Source organism: Bactrocera oleae, chromosome 5 (genome assembly GCF_042242935.1).
Source record: "Bactrocera oleae isolate idBacOlea1 chromosome 5, idBacOlea1, whole genome shotgun sequence".
Classification (NCBI taxonomy): domain Eukaryota; kingdom Metazoa; phylum Arthropoda; class Insecta; order Diptera; family Tephritidae; genus Bactrocera; species Bactrocera oleae.
Window position 1 is genome coordinate 73,181,203 of NC_091539.1, and position 23,188 is coordinate 73,204,390.

The 23,188-nt window shown below is 32.9% G+C and overlaps 3 protein-coding genes across 3 annotated transcripts in view; all 3 read left to right on the forward strand.

The window, feature by feature from the left end:
* The window catches only part of bves (popeye domain cAMP effector bves), a 29,650-nt gene extending 26,128 nt beyond the window's left edge, over nucleotides 1-3,522 (forward strand). Inside the window, exon 8 of the mRNA XM_070109966.1 lies at nucleotides 303-3,522. Within this exon, the coding sequence (XP_069966067.1) occupies nucleotides 303-367 (65 nt within the window). The 3' untranslated portion in view covers nucleotides 368-3,522. The remainder of the gene's footprint in view (nucleotides 1-302) is intronic.
* Nucleotides 3,523-3,760: 238 nt separating this feature from the next.
* MCTS1 (malignant T-cell-amplified sequence 1 homolog) lies at nucleotides 3,761-5,339 on the forward strand. The gene is made up of 4 exons (XM_014230497.3): nucleotides 3,761-3,906; nucleotides 4,624-4,776; nucleotides 4,832-5,134; nucleotides 5,189-5,339. Exons 1-4 carry the CDS (start codon nucleotides 3,896-3,898, stop codon nucleotides 5,268-5,270), a joined length of 549 nt encoding a protein of 182 aa, XP_014085972.1. The 5' UTR covers nucleotides 3,761-3,895; the 3' UTR covers nucleotides 5,271-5,339.
* Nucleotides 5,340-7,682: 2,343 nt separating this feature from the next.
* LOC106614655 (brefeldin A-inhibited guanine nucleotide-exchange protein 3) lies at nucleotides 7,683-22,154 on the forward strand. Its single transcript, XM_036365255.2, has 11 exons — nucleotides 7,683-8,346; nucleotides 8,845-9,207; nucleotides 9,293-9,426; nucleotides 9,819-10,459; nucleotides 10,881-11,201; nucleotides 11,272-11,428; nucleotides 11,485-12,576; nucleotides 12,648-13,015; nucleotides 13,691-14,126; nucleotides 14,200-14,373; nucleotides 16,176-22,154. The coding sequence occupies exons 2-11, from the start codon at nucleotides 9,123-9,125 to the stop codon at nucleotides 18,801-18,803; spliced, it is 6,036 nt and encodes a 2,011-aa protein (XP_036221148.2). The 5' UTR covers nucleotides 7,683-8,346; nucleotides 8,845-9,122; the 3' UTR covers nucleotides 18,804-22,154.
* The last annotated feature ends 1,034 nt before the right edge of the window (nucleotides 22,155-23,188 follow it).

Sequence of the window (23,188 nt, forward strand, 5' to 3'; positions counted from 1 at the left end):
ATGCATATGCTGAAGTATTAGTGATTGAACGAACAACGAAGTCAAACCTTCTGATAGTGCTGAAATTTGTCTCAATTTGAATCTTTATTTTTTATTTGATACCAAATATTATAATGATCACCATTGTAGCATTTTTCATATATGGTAGTGGTACATGTGTAATTATAAGTCTATGAAATTAGTAAAATATACGTCCAATGCAAATTTCCGAAAACGCCTCTGGCACATTATCTTACATGTGTTCAATGTTTATATATGTTATATAACATTTTTCACTAATTACATTAAAAACTGTTTTGCAGCGGGTGATCCTAACTCCTGGCGATTAGGTAGAATTGATGAGACTGACCATGAGACGGCTGTGTGAGTGTTACATATATATGTATAAGTATATATATGCCATAGATGCAAAAGAGTTGATACGAGTGAAAGTAGCAGAATATATTCCAGCCCATGCTGAAATAGATATGTAAAGGCAGCATAATTGATGTAAAACAAGGGTGGCAATGGAGTCAAAGTCTGCAGTTCTTCAAGTGCGAATGGAATTTTTCTAAGTATTATTAGCAAATAAGAAAATTATATAATTCTTGCATTGTTTGTACAGTAACGACAGAGATCTGAATACATAAATTTGATTATAGAAAAAAACGAAAATAACGAAATTTTAAATTATATATCCATATGTACAAATGGTACATATGTATGTATGCAAGATTTATACGAAGAAATCATACCAACATTCTTCTGTAACTTCAAAGTTAAATATTCTTTAGAATAATTTCATAATTCATAATGTCAAATGACATCAAATTCAATATGATTATCAGAGCAGTCGGTATTAATGTTTTTGATTTTATTCAATTTAATTTATTTCGTTAACATTTTGGGTTTTAACTAATGATTTCATTATACGGCAAAAACAAATTTTTTCTGTGTATTGGACGAATCCAATATTTTTCAAGTGATTCAAACACTTTCTGCGTTTTTTGAAATTAGCCTCCAAAACCGAAGTAAGCCACATTTGAATCTTAACTTCGATTTTGTAGGTAGAAAATACTTTTTTCTTATGACTCAAACCCTCAGAAAGTATTTGTTTCGTTCAATACTCATCCGACCCTGTACGCCGTTTTTTATAACATAAGGTACACAATTTTTTTTGCATACATATCTGTGTGGATATCCATTATATATACCAGCGAACATAGGTTTCATCGATTGTTTATCTAATAATAGATAAAGTGTAATAGGCATATTCGTTTTCTTTTCATTAAGTATGTATGCGTACATCTGTATGCATGACAATAGTAATAACTAATAAGAACCCTTTAGTAATCGATAAGGTGGTTTAAAAAACTTCCAAATTTTAGAAGCTTTGCCAATCTTCAACAAAAGTTGATGACCCATATTTTAAAAACTGCGAAGGTCAACACAAATATATGTTATCCCAAAAAGTCAGGAGAATATTTTTTTATCGTGAGACGTCTTTGACGTTTAGACATCAAAATAAATTCGCAGGATTCTTATATTTGGATGTATATCTAAAGTTATACTGTATAAAAGTATTACACCGCATTAAAAATGTGAGCATTTATTTATTTTATAAATAAAATTAAAAAAACTAAGTGTATACTTTTATTATTAATTTTATTTAATATTCGCATATAAATTATATGTTTGTCCTTTTTTAACGTTAATTAATTTATTTACATATACAATTTTTTATCTCTTGTGCTGTTCAAACCGAGAATCAATCAATAAATGTACATAGGTAAATCAAATAAAATAACTTGTGAAACTTTGAATTGAAATTTTATAGATCTGTGTTATACAAAAATGTTTTTCAAAACGAGGATAAACGGTAAGTTCATCTGTCGAAGCTAAAATACTCTCTACAGGCGCATTTCTTATATCATAAAAGGGTATAAAAAGATCTTTATCTTGACTTCATTCTGTCAGTTTGAATAGCAGCTATAGTGGTCCGATCTGAAGAATTTGTTCGGAGAATGGATCGTTGCGATCGGCGGAAAGAAAAGGACGTGTGCAAAATTTCAGATCGATATCTTAAAAATTGAGCGACTAGTTCGCGTACGGACAGACGAACTTGACTAAATCGACCGACCTTATCACGCTGATCAGATATATATGTATATATATATTTTAAATCGTCTTTCCGTAGAGGTGTTGCAAACTTAATGCACCCTGTTAGGGTGCTTTCTATCTTTACTTATCGAGCCCACTGTTTACAGAAATACATATGTTCATACATATATCGGTATATATGTAAAAATAAAAATATTTCTAGCACTAATATAATATTTTCCGCATGTACTTACATAATATAATATTTATTTATAAAAATATAACTGCGTTAGCATGAGTGTATAATGTTTCGATCCAACGTTTTTGTTAATTTTATCGAAGATCAATTTATATATGAATTGCCTTTTATCGAGACACTATAAGCAAAAGATGTAGAGGTGAAAAATGTTACCTTTGCATAAATTGTATTGATACCATCACAAAAAGGATATATTTACACGAATGTTCATAATTATGTATATGTATAAAGATGATGTGCAAATAAATATTTATTTTATTATATTATTTTAAGGTGTTTTATCTGAAACAAACTAAATTTCAATAACCTAGGGACCGGACATATACGTATGTACATACATACTCGTATTTGTCCATATACAAATGTATTTGGACAATTTTATGTATATAGTAATTTGGCATATACTACATATATTTATTTATGACCCTAATGTTTAATTCTTACTTTCGTGATGTCGTAGTTTCAAAATTTTAAAATTAATTTGTGACAAATAAGAAAAGTCTTGTTACTATTTCTAGTATAAAATACATTATTATATCTGTTCTTTCGTAATTCAAGAACCTTCAAGACCACGCTATTTTAATGCGTTTTGTTGCTATACTCAAATATTCATCAGTGAAAGGGTGAAGATGTTTGTAACCACATATCCTTTTCTCACATGTAATGGATTTTCTGGAAGTCGATTCGTTAGATGTTTCAGATAGTTGAGTATTTTCCGATTCATCAGTTTCCATTGAGGTCACACTATTATCTTTTAAATGTTGCCTGCTTGAATTATTATATTCCAATTTACGCCTGCCACGATGTCTTTCCCTGCGGGCTAAAGGTAGCGCAAATATTTTATATAAACGCATTAGTTCATCATTCGACATTTGCTGAATATTTGGTAAGTTCAGCTGCCGCTGTACGGAACAATAAAAAAATATAATAAATTCATAATGTTAAAAATCCTCAGACCGCACCTCTATTAAAATGGTCAACAACTCCTCCCGTGTTAATAAATCAGCAAACAAGTAGTCCATTTTTTCACGGGATTTAATGCTTAATCAAATCTTTTCATATTTTTTGTAAAATGAAGATGAAACATATACATTGAAGAAATACTCATATTTAATTGCATTTTTATATCCAAGTCTATAACAAAAACGCCATTATTTTATATTGCTGTTTATAACTAACAAAAACATTTAGAGATGGTCGATCTGACGATTCGATTTATTCGATAACATGTTTCGATATATGGATCTGAAGTCAATAGCGTATAGCCCCCAATAATTTCGTTAATAATTATTAGGCGATTATGTTAAGGTTGATTTTCAGCTAGCACTTTTTAGGAAATACATATAAAAAATATCTCGACGTAGAGCTACTGTTGTACCATATATTAATTGATTTGTAGGTGATTTAATAATGACATGTTGGCAGCACTTTTTAGTTGACGTTTTTTCTTATTTTGTTGTTGGTATCACATCTGGCATGTCTTTTAAGTGAAACGTAAACGTTCTAAAATCTAAATTGTTCTGATATTTTTGATATACCACCATAATTTAAAATAAAATGTTTAAAAAGTGGGTTATATTCTGTTGAATATTTTTGGTAAATGTATAGTTTAGGTCCCCCAACGAAGGAGGCCTCAAAAATTAAATATTTATAATCGTTTAATTTTGAGGCTAAAATTACAAATCCGTGAGCGAAAAGTGAATATTTTCAATAATTTATGTATACATATATATAAATAATATTTAACTAACTTTGCACATATTTTTCAAGTAACATGTTGTTGTTGTAGCGGTAGGATTCGGATCACTTAGCTGTAATTACAAGTTTAACGAGTTGGACATTTTCTTGTTAACAAATGTACTGAGTAAACGTAATAGTCACAATTTCTTTTGCTTCGAGTTCTGAATGTATGGACGAATAGAGAACATCGTCGAACTCCTTTCCGCACTGGCTTCAAAGAAATACCCCTGGTCGAACCCACACCGGGGTGTCCATAGTTCTTTTGCGTTCTGAAGAATTCGATGCACCAGGGTTATTTTTTTGAAGCCAGTACGGGAAGGAGTTCGACGCGAAAGAACGTGTGAAAAGTGTAAATTTTTAATTTATTTTGAAAAATAGTATAAAAATATTGAAAAAATTATCTTTCCGCTCACGGATTTGTAATCTTCGCGTCAAAATAAAATGATTTAAAAAAATTATAATTTCCGCGACCTCCTTCATTGGGGGACCTAAACTTTGCATTTACCATATTTTTTCGAATGTGTTTCTAATTATTGATATTATAGGTTTGAAGAAAAGGAAAGTGTTTCGTCACTGCAGCAACTGAAGTCTTCAGTACAGAAAGGAATCCGGGCAAAATTGTTGGAGACATATCCTTTACTAGAAACACATATTGATTTGATATTGCCAAAAAAGGATTCATATCGCATCGCGAAATGGTTATATAAAATTTCTGTCAAAAATTGATAATATTTAATATAAATCAAATTTTAGTCACGATCACATTGAACTTTTAGTTACGGGGAGCGGTGAAATAGCTTTCTTCCGGCACCGGGAGAGTCAGTGGATGCCTACTTTAAGGTTACTTCATAAATTTCCATATTTTGTAACCATGCAGCAAGTAGACAAGGGTGCCATACGTTTCGTTCTAAGTGGAGCTAATATAATGTGTCCCGGCCTTACATCACCTGGAGCACTAATGACGGCTGTTGATAAAGGAACTGTAGTTGCTATAATGGCTGAGGGCAAGGAATATGCATTAGCTATTGGTGTTACAACATTATCTACTGAAGAAATGTAAGATGTATTTTATTTTGCGTACTTTTCAAATTTAATGATATTTTGTTTCAGTTCGAAAGTCAACAAAGGTGTGGGGGTAGAAAATTGCCATTACCTTAATGACGGCCTGTGGAAGATGAAAGTTGTTAAGTAAAAATTCCAGACTGAAATTACTACAAAAATGTTGATTTCTTAATTAAATAAATTGTTTTATTTTATTGGATATATACACATTCCTTTGTTATCGCACACATTCCATTAATTTAAAGCATATTCAATAATATAACTTAGCCACAAATTAAAATACCAAACTGTAATTTGGTACAGTAAATCGCAGTAGAGAGGGACATTTGTGGTTTAAAAATGTTTTAAATTGGGTGTAGTCCCTACATCTAAATTTCCTTAAGACAAATATTTTTGGCACTTCCTTTAACAATGTGAAAATGTGTGAAATTTCGAATGATAACCCTGCCCACTCGTCATATAACTGTTATGCCGAAAATTGCAGAAAGTGCAATAACACATTAAGTAAAAACGTCAGAAGCGTTAAATAATATGTGAATCCAATATACAGAAGGGCCTCATTACAGCCTATAAAAGAAATCCTATATCTATATATAGGATATATTGTGAAATGTGCGGTTCATAGGTAAAAAAAGAAATTTCTCTGTTTTTCGAAGTCAGCCTCCAAAATCAGAATATTTGCCTTCGAAGTAGAAATTGAGTTTATTTTAAACCCACTATTTTTGGTATGGTGTGTAAATTTCTAAAGAAGTAAAAATATAGACATAGTCTACATTTTCATTTTGTTTCAATGACGGTTAAGTTTGTACGTATATTAGAGATGGTATAAGTATTCAAAGTTGGATCTCCAAAAAAGTAAGTACTTTATCAGGGGTGTTGTAGAATCTGATAGTTGTTGGAATCAGAATTTAAACTGATAAAACAAAAATGTTGTAGGTGTCATGAATTCAGATATTGGTTTGACGTTCGAAAGAGAAATTGTATCGGTTTCGGGTGTCACCGAAACCAATTTTATTGGTTTTGTTATCAGAAACAAAGCAAGGGGATAGTCGCTGACAGATTTGAAATGTAAGTTATGAAATTAATTTATATTATTAAGCTTTAATTTACCTTTATTTCTATAGGAGAAAACATAAGAATAAAACACACAATGTCATAATTATTGGGTTTATGGAAAAAATCCAGATATTTAAGAGGATTTACAAAACGTAATTTAACACCAAAATGCGTTTTAATTCAGTCGATAATGTGATATAAATCAGTAAAGTTAGCATGTATACAAGCATACAAGAAAATACTAGTCAAATTTCACATGCGATTCCCCTGGTGCATCAAGTGGATTACTGTAATCTTTTAATATCTTCCTTTTAATTTTTTCGTTGTTTTTTCTTCCAATAAAATATAAGCTAAGAAGGCGTAACTCATTGTAAACTTTAGGCTTTATTCAGTATTTTAAAATTATCATATGATTCCATATTTATTCATTTGTAAGTTTTGTCACATCAGTAAACCAAACCAAACCAAACCCACTACATATTTATGGTATAGTGTGTAAATTTGTAAAAAAAAAAGTAAAAATATAGACGTAGTTTACCTTTTTCTCTTATTTCAATGATGTATAATATTATTCCGTCAAGTGTATAAGTATGTATATAAGAGATGTTACAAGAAATCAAAGTTGGAACTCCGAAAAAATAACAACTTTTTATTTTGAAAAATACTAGCCCGATTAATAAAACATTGGTGTGGGCCAGAAAGTAACGAAACGCCCTTTCTGATGATGTGCGTAAAAAAATTACGAAAAAGTTTATTTACATATATATTGAATTATATGTTTTTTATGAAACTTATTTTTCAACGTCGTATTTTCCATCTTCATAATCAATATCTTATTCATCATTATCCTCGGCCTCATTAAAATTTTTTATTCCGATTTTTAGCCTTCAACATAAGTATATTGGCAGCTTGGAGAAAATGTTCACTGCTCATCAGATTTGCATAAAAGTTGGCTTTCTAACCAATCAAGATGAGTATGCATTATATGAACTTTCAACTACAATAATTAACATGAGAGTCAGGCGTAGTCGAACATTATAAACACTCGCAATTTGTATTAAATAAATATTTCAGCTATTTTATATATTTTGGAGATCTATTGGTCATAAGGGGAATACACCAGCAAAACGCATATCTAGTGGTAAGGGTAAGGTAAACTTAAATGTTTTTTGTTGACTTTATATATAGCATTCAAGTTATAATGGTAAGTTTGCGAAACATCTCAATAAAATTGAACTATATTTGCTATGAAGTTGATAACTCGAATAAGAAATGACCACGTTAGACTAGTTGATCAAGGTCTAATTTGTCGTACCATGTGAATAAAAAAAATAATAAATAGTTTACTTTAATATCTACTTGGAAATCTGATACATAAAATATCTCAGGAGAAATAAAGTAAAACAAAACCAAAAAAATGTAACAGAATACATACAAATAGTAAATGAAACCACCTGTTATGATTCTGAAGAGCCTTGTAAACTTTTAGGTATACGTATGTATTTATATATGAAAGAAGTATAAATTGTATACGCTGGTACCGACTCTGCATCCTTCGGGTAAATTTGAAAGGAAGCTTCAGAATATTTAACACGCTTATAAAACCAAAAGTAAATATTTCAATACTGTATACACCCTTTATATACATATATGTACATATGAACTTGTGTACTTACGTATAAATAGTTGACAATATGGAAATTTATATGGAAATGAAACTCTTGATGTAGCCGCAACAGACATTATCGATTTTTACCGGCCAAATATGGAAAACTAAATGAACTAGAAAGTAAATATTAAGAATGGAGCTGATGCCCGGACCTGCGCATTGACCAACATTTTGTTTTTAAATGGCTGTTAAGGAAAATATTGAGTGACTAACATCATTGGCTTGCAGTGACCGTCAGTTTTACTTGAGATTGCCATTAGAGACAACGTTTAAAGTTGATAAGTTAGTTTCGCACTCAGTAGAGGTCAGGGTAGTAAAAAAATGAGGGTAATATCTTGAAAACTTCCGACGCCTGTTGGAATTTCAGTTATTTCCATACACAAATAAACATCGAATATTTGAAAAAATAACACAAAAATAAAATAAAAGTAAAATAAAGTGAATACTTTGCCATCTTTTTAAAATGAGGGGATAATAACAAGTGAGTGACGTGGTTGGTATTGAATATTAATATGAACATACGAATATATGCATATGCTTTATTTGCAAATATATATTAAAACAGACAAATAAGTGGTAAATTAATTTTAAAAAAATCAATATTTGTATGAGTAATATGTATGTACACATACATATGTATAAGAGCATATGTACATATGTATATAAATTAACGAATTGCAGTTTGCATTATTGTTTATTAAATCGTAAATATTTGAATGTACGCACATAAGTATATAAACGAGTTCTATATATGTATGTACATACATATATATGTACGTGAATTTCGGAAATAACAAGACGTAATGTCAGATAAATTGTTGAACTTAAAGCGATAATAGCAAAAACATTTCTGCTATGATTCTGCTGTAAGTTATCCTTGAAAATGTATCCAAATCTTCGGTTATATTATTGATTTTACATACATACATTTTTTCATACATAATTACTTATGTATGTGAATACATATCCATATGTACAGGATACAAAGAAGAAAGCTTATGTTGAATGGCAAACATCAATCCAAAACTACATTAATAGTCCCAATACACATGCAATACGAATAGTACTTACATCGTCCTCAAAGTCATCGTTTTTCTCAGCATAGTCGTAAACACTGACGTCGTACGTATAAGTATATAGGAATATAGTTACTACAACAATAAGGAGTGCAAAGAGCAGTAACAAGTGCACAATTTAAGCAACAGGAAGTTTATTTCGTTTCAAGAGCATTATCAACGCAAGAGAAGTGATTTACAAATGGAGGATTTATTTTTGCTTATAATAAAGGAGTCCACAGGGACAAAGCATAATGCATTGCGGCAAACTGCGCAAATTGCATATGGTAGGTACCAAGGCGCCTGCAAATAATTATCTCATTTGTTCTATTTTAGTTTAAAATGCAAAATGCTTTACATTTTTTTAATTAGATAAATTATATCGCCAGCACGGAATCCATCGGGATCCAGCTCATGAACTCCGGTCGGTATGCTTCACTGCGTTACAAATGGCTCTAGATACAAAGCGTCCGAAGTTTGTTACAATGGGACTCAATGGATTGCATGTAAGTAATCATACCTACACACTATGTACATACATTCATTTAAACACCCAAAATATACATATTTATAAAAGCAATAGTTTGCAACCAACCGCCTTTAAACTGCAACTCATTTAGATCTTTACTAAATGCATACATATGAATGTACATTTGTATGAATAGATGTGTACTATATACTTACATATGTGTTTGATAATGAGTTTTGAGAAACTTAACTAAAACTACGAGAGACTGTTCTTTGTTGCAAATATCATTAAAATAATAATTATTAGTTTCTAAACCCGGGTATATGCATTTGCACGCAGTTGTATTTCATTAAGAGCTATATTAAAATGACGGCTGAAGTTTATTTAAATTTTTTTGGTTTATAAAGCTCTTCAATGTCTTACTTTTAGCGCATTATCAAAGACGAACGCTTTTACATTGGTTTAGAACCAGAAGATGACTCGGTGTGGTTGCCCGCCCAGTTGTTGCGCGCCACAAGTGGTATTTTGCCCACGACCAGCAACGAAGATACCGTGATCAATGTGTTGCGACTCTTTTTAGCTATGGCTTGCTCTCCTGCGTGCACATTAAATGGTCGCCTTTTAATTGAAACACTTTCACGTTGCGGCGAATGTTGGGAGTTAGGCTCGCGTGCCACAAAAGCAGCCTCCCTAGCAGCAGCATCACAATGCCTGCGCACATTTTGTGCCTTTCTCATGGAAGAGGCCGAAGAGGTGAAGAAGACTGCTCCACCTGGTCTAATGACTCAGACGCAAGCATCAGCAGTGTATAATGAAGTGATTCCGGTAATGCAGTGGTTATGTAGTCGCTTGGTAGAGCCAAATGCGAATGGCTCACCGAACAAAAAGGCAGATAATAACTGCTCGTTATATTTAACGGAATGCATTCTTACATTGACATCAGCATTGCCGCGAAACGTTCACGCGAATCCACACTTTACATCATTCTTATGGCAGAAATTTTGCCCAACATTGGCCGCAGCGTTGGGTTCGCCAGGTCGCGTTAATTTGGATAAAAAATTTACGTATAAGTGAGTTAAATATTTACATACGTTTATACCTATATACGATACGATACATATTTAAATTTGTAAATACCCTGTAGTCAAATAAACTGTTTATAAACTACTATCCAACTATAAGAACTGTAAGTCCAACTAGTTAGGCGATAACTCTCAGATTTCGTTCAAAAACAAGTTCAAAATAAGTAAAAATTAGTAGGATTAAAGTGAAAATTCCTGATATAAAAGAATAACTTACTAAAAATCGTTCTATGATTTGTATAAATTTGATGTTTTCCTTTCTAGTTACATTTCAGATAGAAATACTTAGTTATAAAGTAACAAATTTCTTAACTGGTTTGACTATTTTAATATTTGGTATTTAAGTTTAAGTACGGTATATTATATATCACTTTGATGTAATAAATGTATTTGTATGTAAACTCATCAGGGATGCATTGAATCTGATTGAAAATGAAGCTCGTGGCTTTTTTACTGGTCCTGGCTTAGATGGTCCGCAGGCTCGGTGCGTATATTTGACGGCGATACAGCTATTGCGTATTGCCGGAGCATATGGATCCCTTCGGCCTATGCTGGAGGCCCTCTTTCATCGTATGCTTCTGTTGCCAGCGCCTCAAAATCGCACTGAACCACTAAAGTGTGTTCGCGAAATATTGAAAACTCCGGATCGATTGATAGATTTAGCGGTTATACTTTATGTCGACAAAAGTACAGGTCAAGGATGCAGTGATGAAATGGCGTTATTTCGCCTGTGAGTACCCTTCATAAATTTATGCAACATATTTCTTTAGTATGCCGTTCACAATTTCTAAACATCGTAGTATGGTCGATGCAATGGAAGAATGCGCATTTGGTGTAAGTACAAATTCGGGAATGGAGACCGGACTTCATGCAAGCGTGGAATGTATGGTCGCACTGCTAGATAGTTTGCAAATTCTTTGCAGCGGAGAAGTAACTGAATCAATGATTAGTGATCAGGTAAGATATGATAATGCGTGTGATATGCATATACATAACTTTGTTCAAATCGGTAGATTGTTAGTGCTGTCAATAGTCGTCATGAAACATTGAAGGATGCCGATTACACTGGTCCTTTGACTTATCAATCAATGGCGCGTCTACCAGCTCCTTATCGCGATGCTATTGTTGAATTTCGGCAAAACGTGTTTGAGACATCCTCTGGCTCTGATAGTGATGGCGATCATCCAGAACAAGATGCTGCCTCAAATGGTTCTGGCGATACAGAAGGACCAGAAGAGGAAGAACAATCGACTTCAAGTGATGAAACTTCACGTGTGGAGAACCGATGGCCCTACACTCATCTGGAAGCCCCGGTTATTCCTGTGCGAACCGATATTGATAATGATCGACAACATGCCAAAGAATTTGCAAAAGCTTTGCGTACAGATTTAGTGCCGAAATTGTTACGTCTACGTTCTTGCATTGAGGTGGACGAGGCCATGCAAGAATTCGCTTCAGTTGTCTGCCAAGAGAATACCATGAATTTTTCTGATTTTGATTGTCACCTTACAGCCATAAATGCTGATGGCATTTACTTAGCTATTTATTCGTCATTACTACTCAGCTTGCAATTAACAAAGGTTAGATACTATGATGACCCACAGAAGGAGATACTAATCCCCATGTCCGAACAACAATTTGTCACATCTGTCCAGAATACTGGAGTCTTGGTGTACCTCTCATCTCCTTGGCTTTGTGAATTATATCAAACCGTATTAGTTTCAAATGCATTGGAAGCAATGAGCAGGGAGGAATTGGAAGGCACCTATTCGCGAAGTGCCCTTGTGGATATGTTGTGTGATGCTGGAGGATTGGGACCAACTCAGATGCTCTCCGAATGGCAACGATTACAAATTGCGAATGTGAAACATACAGATGAGCTGGATAGTAAACGTCGAGAGGCCGCAAAGAAGCTTTGTAGACGCTTATTGACTTGTTGCTGGGATTCAATGGTTATAGTTCTGAGCTCGGGCTTAGGCGATTTATCTTGCACTAATTCGAATAAATTGGTGGCCTTGTCAAAACGCACGCTTCGAGTCAAAGCAAAGACAAATAAAACTAATGGTGAAGCTTTATACGCTATGTGTCTGGATGGTTTACATTCTGTAAGTTATCCAATAGTTTTCGAAGTTATTTCATTCATTAAGTAACTTATTTTATTTCCTTTGAATTTCAGGCCGCCACTTTAAGCAACAGTTTGAATTTGCAGCATTTGGCTGGAAAAATTTTAAGTCTTCTGGCATCAAATGTTTGTCAAACAAATGGGCCAAGAATTTCTGCTAGCCAAGCAATGTCTATGGATGTAGTATTAAATGGAGGCTTGAATTTAGGCTCTTATAGTCCTGATTGTTGGCAATCCGTATTCGCTGTGTGTCGTCATGTCAGCCAATTGGAACACGAAATTTTCAGTTTGCAAAATTCATCGATTGGCACTTCACCAGGCACAGGACGACGTGACTTGGAGACCGGTGAAAAACTAAGCAATACAGTTCAAAATGATAAACTTAATTTATCTTCACTACCCATTGATGATGATGAAACGTGGTAATTAGTGTACTCCTAGTGTATTACATCATATTTAACTTACAACCAGTCACATACATTTATTCGTATACTATGTATATTAAGTGTCTACCACATGGCCTGAAAAGGCTTTGGCGCAAAATCGAAGAATAACGTACATTAATACTGTTTAGTGATTGTTCTACCATGTTCGAGGTAGAAGAAAATTTATTATTAGTACTTAACCGCTGAATATGCTAGACAGATTTGCGGTAATACTTATCCGTTGCTTTGTGTCAACACTTTTATCCCTATCAGGAAACGTTATTTAACCAAAACGCGTAAAACTAAAATACGCTGTAAACAAAAATACCACAGGTAGCGTCAGGTATCGGTATCGGATGAACTGTCATTGAACTTTGAGAGTATTCTAGTTAAAGTTACTTCTCCGCGCCAAAGATATATACTTTTATTGTGAAAGTTGCTAAAGACTTTACAGCCCATTTCTACTAAAATCTACTCACTTGCTAAAATCTAATAGGTTGTAATTAAGTCAGAGAAATGTGTATGAAAATATAAATTTTTCAAGTAGTTTATCACTTTTTCCAAATTCCACAATTTTCCCAAAAGAAAATAAAGTACTTAAATCAATATTTTTTAAATCGGTAAAATTGGATATATTTCGATTATTTAAAAACAAATTTGTTTCTTTTATAGCGTGGATGTTTACAGCTTTCTTCAGGCACCTCTACAAAGTCCCAATACTAATATTACATCTATATTAAAAGTATATTCGGGCACAAATGAAACGGTGCTATTAAGTCAAAGCGACACCTCAAAAGTTCTTTGCGCTCTGTCACACCAGGCTGAAAATTTGTTCTCAGATGCTGCTGAGCGCTTAAGCCTTCCTTCACTATGTCAGTTTTTAAAAAATCTATGTAAGGCATCGAGGGAACAGCTTTATAAGAATACTACTACTCGCAAAGGCAGCAGAATTTGGTGGCCGAGCAAAGGTTGGAAGAAAATCGAAAGCCTACCAATTTCGTTATTATTACATCGAATCGGAGATGTTACACTGAGGGTATTTAAAAGTTCTAGGCCGCTTTTACATATACTAAAAGTATGGGCCATCACTGGGCCTCATCTAATGGATGTGGGTATCTCAATAAATATATTTAATTACATCTGTAGCAAGTGATTATTCACTTTTATCTATTATATTTTAGGCTTCCTGTCATCGAGATCGTGCGATATCAAAAAGAGCCATTGAATATATCCATGACATAATTACAGCACTTCTTGTGGAACAATCTGAGTTACCCCATTTTCACTTCAACGAAGCACTGCTGAAACCGTTTGAAAATCTTTTAAGTATGGACACATGCGATGTTGATGTGCAGGTATGTACATTTATACAACTTCAGAAAGGCATAAGTCAGTAGCTATGCAATATTACTCAAATACTTGTATACACTCGAAAGTTATGGAAATACTAGAATACCCGGCCGCGTGTTGCTATGGTTATGATATAGAGAGTACGGTAGAGAGACGGGGACATCGGGGCCCGGAATTCTCAGGGGAGCCCAGTGCTTTGTAATATTTTTTTGCAATTTTTTTATCAACAATTCACTACAATTGTTCCCATTTTGAATTTCTATATTTTATAAGAATATTTGCTTGTAATGTTATAATTTAAAATTATGCTTCTCTGCGGTCTATTTAATTTTTGAAGTCAGCATCAATGTTTCTTCAGGATGATTTAACCGAGTTATCATATACATATGTACTCGATCACATGTAACATCAACAAAAAATATACGTATGGTAAAATTAAACTAATTATTTCAAAAAATAAATATTTATATAAATTGATGGATCAGGGGGCCCTAAAATAACCTATTTTCTTATGTATTTAATATATTGGTTAGGCTCATAAGCCGCGCATGGTCCTTAATACATGAAAATATTATATACAAATGAAGACGATAACGTTATTTCCGTTATAAGAATCCCAAGTATTACCGGTTCCACATAGTGCGTCCAAGAAAAAAGACCGTCTTGTTTATTAGCAACAATTAATATGTGTAATCTATCATGTCATGTGATGCTGTGGCTATGATATACATTAAATACTTCTACTTATGTATATAATAAACTATTCAATACAATGTATAGAATAAACGATACAATCTATTAAAATACGGTATTAGAATCCAAGGGATTGTATTTGAGGTTTAATTTTGAAAATGATTCATACAAATCTTTGTCATTGAAAAAAAAATAGAAATTTCCATTTTGCGTTTTACTGAAAATTTAATTTAATTTTTTTATTTTCTGAATTTTGAATACATGTTTATGTTTAAAAATATATTTATTATATTATATTTTTATCAATACTTTTAAAATAATTGAGATATAAACTATCCTACATTTCCATTTAGGAGAAAACCCTGGAGAAAACGTGAAACCTAAGTCTTATATACTTGTACAATGTATGTATGTATGTATATAATTGAAGTTCGGGTGTAATAGAACATTTGAAACTCTCAGAATTGGTAGGGATCAAAGCCAAGACTATAATTTCGGGTACTGGCTAAATGTTGCATACTACTTAACATTCATCATTTGACGAAATCGTGAATGGATTACAATTATATCTGATATTTTATTCATTTGTGAGGTGTGTTCAAAAAAATCGTCTACAATATCGCCTTCAAACCAGTCCTCATTCGATATTATGCAAAGAGACTCAAGTTAATGTATTGGTATCGATTAACGGCATTTTATGGGCGTGTAAATGGTCCGATTCTACTCATCTGCAATACAGACTTTCATCAATACTTTAGTGATGATTCTAATTTTTATTGAATAGGATAAAAATCGCGGTATTAGGAATGCGAACAATGTTGACGAAGCACGCCAGGCTCTCTTACATCCAGAAAAAAAAATACTGTTTGGGTATTATTGGCGAAGTTTGTACTTTTGAGGGGAATCGTCAAGCCAATAGTTTAGTTAGTTTTCTAGTTGTACACCAACTCAGTTGAACGGGGAGGTCTTCGTAAGACGTAGGCGTTGTAATTATATTGCAAAAATTTTGATCAAAGGCACTGTTGACTATTTTAATAATTTTATATAATTATATATATGCAACGTAAGTATATATTTATTATTAACAAAAATAATCTGCTTTCATAATTTTCAGGATCAAATTGTCGCATGTTTGTATGAAGTTGTCGAAGCGCACAGGACGGAAATCCGGTCGGGATGGCGACCACTATTCGGAACGTTACGCAATGCTCGTAGCCGCATGCTAAATATGAGCAACATCATCGATATATTCAGAGTCTTTCTTGACTCCGATAACACTTTAGTATTCGCCAATGCTGGATTGGATTGTATTCTATGCTTATTATCTTATCTGGAGATATCAGGTAGTGGAGGAGCAAATAATAATACGTGCGGTGAAGATGAAAATAGCTTTCGGCCTACGGAGTTCCTACATGAAACTCTTCGTTTCCTTGAGCGTTGTTCATCCATTTTAGGTTTTATGTTCAACATGCCGAAGTGTCCCAACTTCCATTCAACTTATAAAATTAAAGGCATTTCCTATACCCACATCATCGATGCAAATATCCCTAATTCAATGGAGAATTTTACATATTTCGGCAATGATTATTTACAAACGAAAAATGAACAACACATGATATCGTATCGGTCGTTACACATCGACAAAGATGCCATCACAAAAATCGACGAAATGGATAAGCCATCAGGAGTATTGAAAGTTTGGTTTCTTCTATTAGATGGTCTTACCAATTCACTAATTGTTTGCCCTTATTCACATCAAGCCCCAATACTTCAAACAATATTTAAACTATTTAAAAACTTACTATGTTGCCCTGGTATCGATTTCGGATTTTACTGCATTAACCATTTATTAATACCAATGATTCAGGACTGGCTACGTTACATAAATAAAACCGGTGCTCCTTGGCCAATGATTGAAAAAAACTTTAAACACTGTTGTTGCATGACAACTGACCTAGTCGTGGAATTCATCGAGAAGTCTGTTACTGAGAGTAGCCGCAGACAGGGTATAATGAAGACACGAATAACACAGATCGTACACACGCCTTCGAATATAAATTTAACTAATAACTCGAGTATTACTAACATCGATAATTCTTTATATTCTAAGTTAAAATTCATCACTGAACGAATTGATGATAATGATAACATTAATCAAAGCAATCAGTATGATAGTTCGTCTTCGAGTGAAGAAAGCGGAGCTAACGTCATAGATTCACCAACTAAAATATCTGGCTCGGCTACGCTGGCCCTTAAACAACTACTATTGGTGTTAATTGAGTGTTCTGCACAGGCGCAGGAATCCGTAGCACGCGTTGGAGTGTCATGCTTGAAGCATATAATCTTATCCACAGGCATGCTTTTCAATGAGTCACAATGGATGATTGCCAGCTCTGCTTTACATCGCGCTTGTACGGTAACAATAGCGCCTTTAAGGCAATTGTCGTTTGCTTTCCATGAGAAGTCAAATAGTTTCTATGGAGATTGTGCTAATGTAAAAGTGGCAGCTCGACGCGATAGCACCGTGGAGGAATTAACTAGGGTTTACTCATTGGCGCAACAAGTTTTCCTCTCTGATAATCAAAGAGAACCAACTGCGAAGGTGTCCAATCACTTAGAAAAACATTTCACCGATGAACGAAGCTACTCATTTCTTCTATATCCTTTAAACAATGGTTTCAATTCGAATCTAGACAACTTTGTTATTCGTATACCTTTTAAAAACTTAGTGGTTGGCTTACTAGCAAATCAAATGCTACTGCAATTAGTTGCGAAGCTTTTACTTTCCCGGTTAAAGTGTGTACCGCAAGCAGTTTCTACATGCATATTTGACAATTATGGCACATCGACAACTGGTCACGATTATGACTTGGACTTTCGTTCCAAAGAGATATTATTGCGTTGTGTTAAACAGTATTTGACAAGTTCTTTAGAATTCGATTCTCGACCTGGACTTAAATTCCTTATGCAAAAGGTCTCCAATACTGAGTACGCAGCTAATTTATACAAACAAATGACGTCATCTTGGATGATCTACTATATAGCTTTAGTCGATTCTTATTTAAATGATATTGTTGTATATAATTTGGGCCCAGAGGACTTGAAATTCATACTAGAATCTTGTTCGCGCCTAAACACAACCACCGTAAAAAAAAAGGAAAATTTTGTGCGATATTTGTTCTGTTTACAGGACGCATGGAACCTTGTTTGTGAGCTATATTTAAATAATTCAGCAATTCATGATATTGAAAATGGAAAACTCCGATCAGGTGACGGAAGTGATAAGCGTGTTTCACAACACAAAGTTTTGACCCCGAAACCAATGCGCATATCAGTTAGCACAAATGGTGAAAACGCAAGTACATCAAGCCACTCAGAGACAATGGCTTCTTCACCCAATAAGTGTACTCAACTCGAAGAAGAAAATGTGACAATGACGACACTGATCAGTGAATTCCAACCGAAAAGCCGCAATAATCCTTTCGATACAAACCGGCCGCAGAAGTGCGAATCAGAGGCAATATCACCGGAAATCGAGCAACAACGTGCTTCAAGTATCCTCAAGGACTCTAATTACAAGAAAGCTGCTTTAGCTCAATTGGTCGTAGCTTCTATGGAGTTACTGCGGTCATTACCCGGCGAAGCTGAGGAGAATCTTAAACTTTTGATGACGCCCACAATACGAGAAGCCTTTAGGCTGGTTCAGTTGCAGGGCAATGAATTGAAGGTTAATCAATTTTAGGCTATGCTCGTTGAGTTTTATTTTGATTTGTAAGCAGAACGGAGATCGCCATCTAAATTCGTTTATGCCAGCCATAGGACTGGCTATGGAATTGATATACTGGTAGAAACATCGGAGTCATTTAAGGCGACTAAATGACATAGATGCTGTCCATATACACATTTACATTCATACATATATCACTTATGTGTATACAATACTCGTATATGCATATTTGTATATCGCCCTTTCTGTTTGGCAGCTCATAATATTATCTCGGAAGATAATAATTAATAATTTGTGATAATTATAATATCGAAATGTAATAGCTCACTGATGTATAATCTTTTACTCCTGGTTTTACTCTGCTTTTTTAAATTTCTTCTGGTTGGCTAAACCGGTCACTAACCATGGATATCTGTCGAAGCCAAATTATTACAAACATCATTATCATATCGAAATTTCACATATTTGAAACCCACGATCGAATGCCAAACAGCAATGGGTGACAGTATTTACTATATACAATACATATATACATTACATACAATATACTACAAATAAATGCTTTATTTTTATAATGGAATATTTGCTTTTATGCGCTACAAAACTAAGTACATGCGTACAAATTATACTACATACTCGTATTCTAATCATTGTCCATATACATACTCGTACATCCATACATACATAGCACTTTTCATGTATTTTGCCAAATTACTATGGATATGAGTTAAAGTTCTCTCATTTAAAATCCACCAAGTCTCATTCCTTTATTTATATAAATGAAATTCAGTACCAGACGCTTAAAGACAAATCTAAATGGTTATACCAAACTAACTGAAGAAAACTACTTTCATTGTGATGGCGGCAAACGGCAACACATTTCAAAGTAAGAACTCAACCACAAATACAGCACACACTTACACCTAACCATTGGATTTGAGAGAATCCAGAGTGTAACTCTAAAAGTGGAAAAAAATGCACTCATTTGCAACAGGGAAAACCTGAGGGGGTCAAAAAAATCTCAGCACTCGAAAGAAATAAAAAGTGTAGATTTTGAAAATGTCAACCCCTCTAGTTCTTAACTTTTCCTCGAGATACAGACATTGTCCGATTCATTAATTCAAATTAATGTGGTTATTTTAAACAAAAGTTAAATATACAAATATAAATATGTACATTAGGATCAACTTATCATTTGTCAGTAATCGTAGATTGTAATTGTACTATATTGAAATAGACCCAATCAGAATATTGTTATTTTACATATAGAATAATGAATCGAGAATACAATTGTGTCACGGGATTCTAGAAAATAGAGAGGCATTTAAATAATACATACCCATAAATAAGCACAAAAAGGTTGGACGCAAATTATAATTTTTTAATCTTTTTTTATGCATATGAAATTATTAAATAATTGTAAACACCAATAAATAAGTAGATGTTTGGGGTCTAACTTCATAACAGAATTTCCCTCCAACTCTGTAACACAGAAGATTTAAAAATTAAATCAAATGAATATAAAATTGTTTTGGTGAGATCCATATGTTTAAGTCTATACTAAAATATGTACGGATGAACATTTATCATATGTATGTATATGTATATATGATAACTATCAACCCGCTTAGTGCTAAGTATAAAAGCTAAAATATAAATTTACGTAAACATATTTGCAAATTTTTGGAATGTACATACATACATGTACGAAGAATTATATACATACATATACTATATAATTATATATTGGAAATCTACTAAATTTATAATATACAAGTATGTACTATTCAATAAATAAAACTGCTTATGTAAAAAGTCAAACGTGAAAAATGAAAAAAAAAATTAAATCATATACATCTTTACATATATTAATACATACATTCATATAGGTATATGTACATAATAACATACACGAATATATTAACATATGATTTATAATACAAAAAATTAAATGTGAAGACTTTTTGTTTTGATACCATGTATGATACAAACTACTTTATTAGAGTACATCTTTCCAGCCATCAGAATATCGTTGGTCCAAGCGGTGTTACGTGGTTATTATTCATCTAAATTGTTTATAATAGTTTTAAGCCAAAAATATATTACTTTTCTATACACACACACAATTAAAATTTTTTTAGTTAAGCTATTAACAATATATATAGTTTTTCTAGTATTTTTGAATTAATGCACACTGTATTGCTTTTCACGTGTCGTACTATCGTCCTTACGTGACAGTAAGTGGCTTCGTCGTCCAGGTCGGCGATGTGTAGAATGGGAGATATCTTTTTTCACTTTGCTTACTACCGACTTTTCCAATATGCTGTTATTACTAGATAAAATTTTGCAATGAAACAAAATCCATTATACTGTAGCCGAATATGTAAGACCATCGAACAGCTTATTAATATTTCCATACATATACTATACCGTAGTCTGATGATTCAATATACAAACAATTCGTTCACAATCTCTCATAAGTTTCAGTTTAATGCGTCTTTTGATGGATATTTAGCTTAGTTTTTTGTCGTCATTTATTATTATTTTTTTATTTTTAGAAGAAAAAAGTATTTTCCAAACCATTCAAATGTTTATTTGGTTTTTTTCCAAAAATGTATATGAATGCACAAGTTTGAAATAAAGAAAAGGATAATTTTAGTAGACACACGTACACAAATGTGTATGTACATACATATATCTACAAGTTAGCTCATAGGGCGAATACTTAATAGACTTTATTTATTTCTTAAATATTCGGGTATTTTAGATGTCGTCACCATTCAAGTCAATCCCAAAATTGATTTGAAAATTATGTTACAATTTAATTTTCATTTGTATGAGAGGCTAAACATATATATATTTTTATTTTAGAAAAACGCCAATAGTAAAATAATTCGTAATAACATCGATTAACTGAGTTACCCGAAACTTTTTCGATTTTTTACAATAGGATATTTTACATTTTTAAGAAATTAATAAATTTCATTTCATAGCGTAGAGTAAATGCGAAAGATTTATACATTTGGACAATATATATATATTTCAACATAAATATTCATTTAACAATAAATACATTTGATTTATTATACACTTATACTTGTATATACTTCTTGTAAACGAATTCGACCATGCATGTATGTATTGAAAGGGTGTGTTGCTGTGTTTAACTTTCGTACTTTTTTATTCTTTAACGCAATGTACTATCTACACTTATACAATGTAGTTTCCGCTTTAAAGACTAAGCATAAAATGTTATTTATAAGATCTTTATTGCAATCTACCAAATTTAAATGCAACACATACTACGTAAATAAGCAAGAAATAAAAATGCTTTCATATTTGGAACCATCCAATTTGATGTAAAAATGTATTTTTAATTGGAAAGGTAAATTCTTTCTATAACTACCAATAACCAAACTTTCGAAAATGACGAAAACCCCAATCGTTTGAAAAGAAGTAGAAAGAGTAACTTTTGAATTGATGTTATATTTAATTCTCAATATACATATTTATACATAGCGAGTTGATCTAATCTGCTGACTAATTTAAACTTGTGAAGAAAAACTCAATTGATTTAGATGTCAAAATTCAGTATGCAAGACAAAACCAATAACAACCTTATGAAGTAGTATTTATATTCAGAGAGCATATATCAGACAAATGATTCAAAATGGTTTTCCTATCCCTCCAGTAGTCTCCATATTAATCTTGTTTTTATTCGTATCGCAATGAAAAGTGACATGGCACAGACTATGTTAATGTGCCATTTCACGCTTCTGATTGACTGGTAGCAATATTATTTCTTTCGCGATAACAAATCTCATCATAAAAGTAATTTTTCTTGTGGCAACTGTCTTAAATAGAAATATTATTGTGGGGTATTCCCATTTTTAACGCTATGGTCGCCGTTATGGTGGTCTTCCTTGACCTATTTAATAAGTCCTTAGTTCCTGTAATGTCATATTTTGACCATATCTGTTTCGCTATCGGCTTTTTCGTTTAAGCGCATCAGTCGGGCATGACTTAAAGGCATCGGTAAACCCTGCACAGGCTGTCCTCTGTATTTAATTCAATTTTTTCATGTTGTATCCGTTCTTTAATGCGGGCCACCAGACCAGCGCCCTGTATATAACGATTGGTTTAATGATCCATATGACTATATTCGGGTTTCTCCAGTTCCTTCTGAGTATTCTCTTGCACGTGTAGTATGCCATATACGCTTTTTTAATACGTTTCTATATATTCATTTTCTAGGTCAGTTTGGTATTTTGCCGTGTGGGATAGAGAAATTGTAGTACCACCGAGTGAGGAAAGATAAAATTGTATTTGCACACCATGTCGCCCATGACTCATTGATCGTGCTTAATTCTATATTGTTGAAAGCTACCTCTATATCAAGA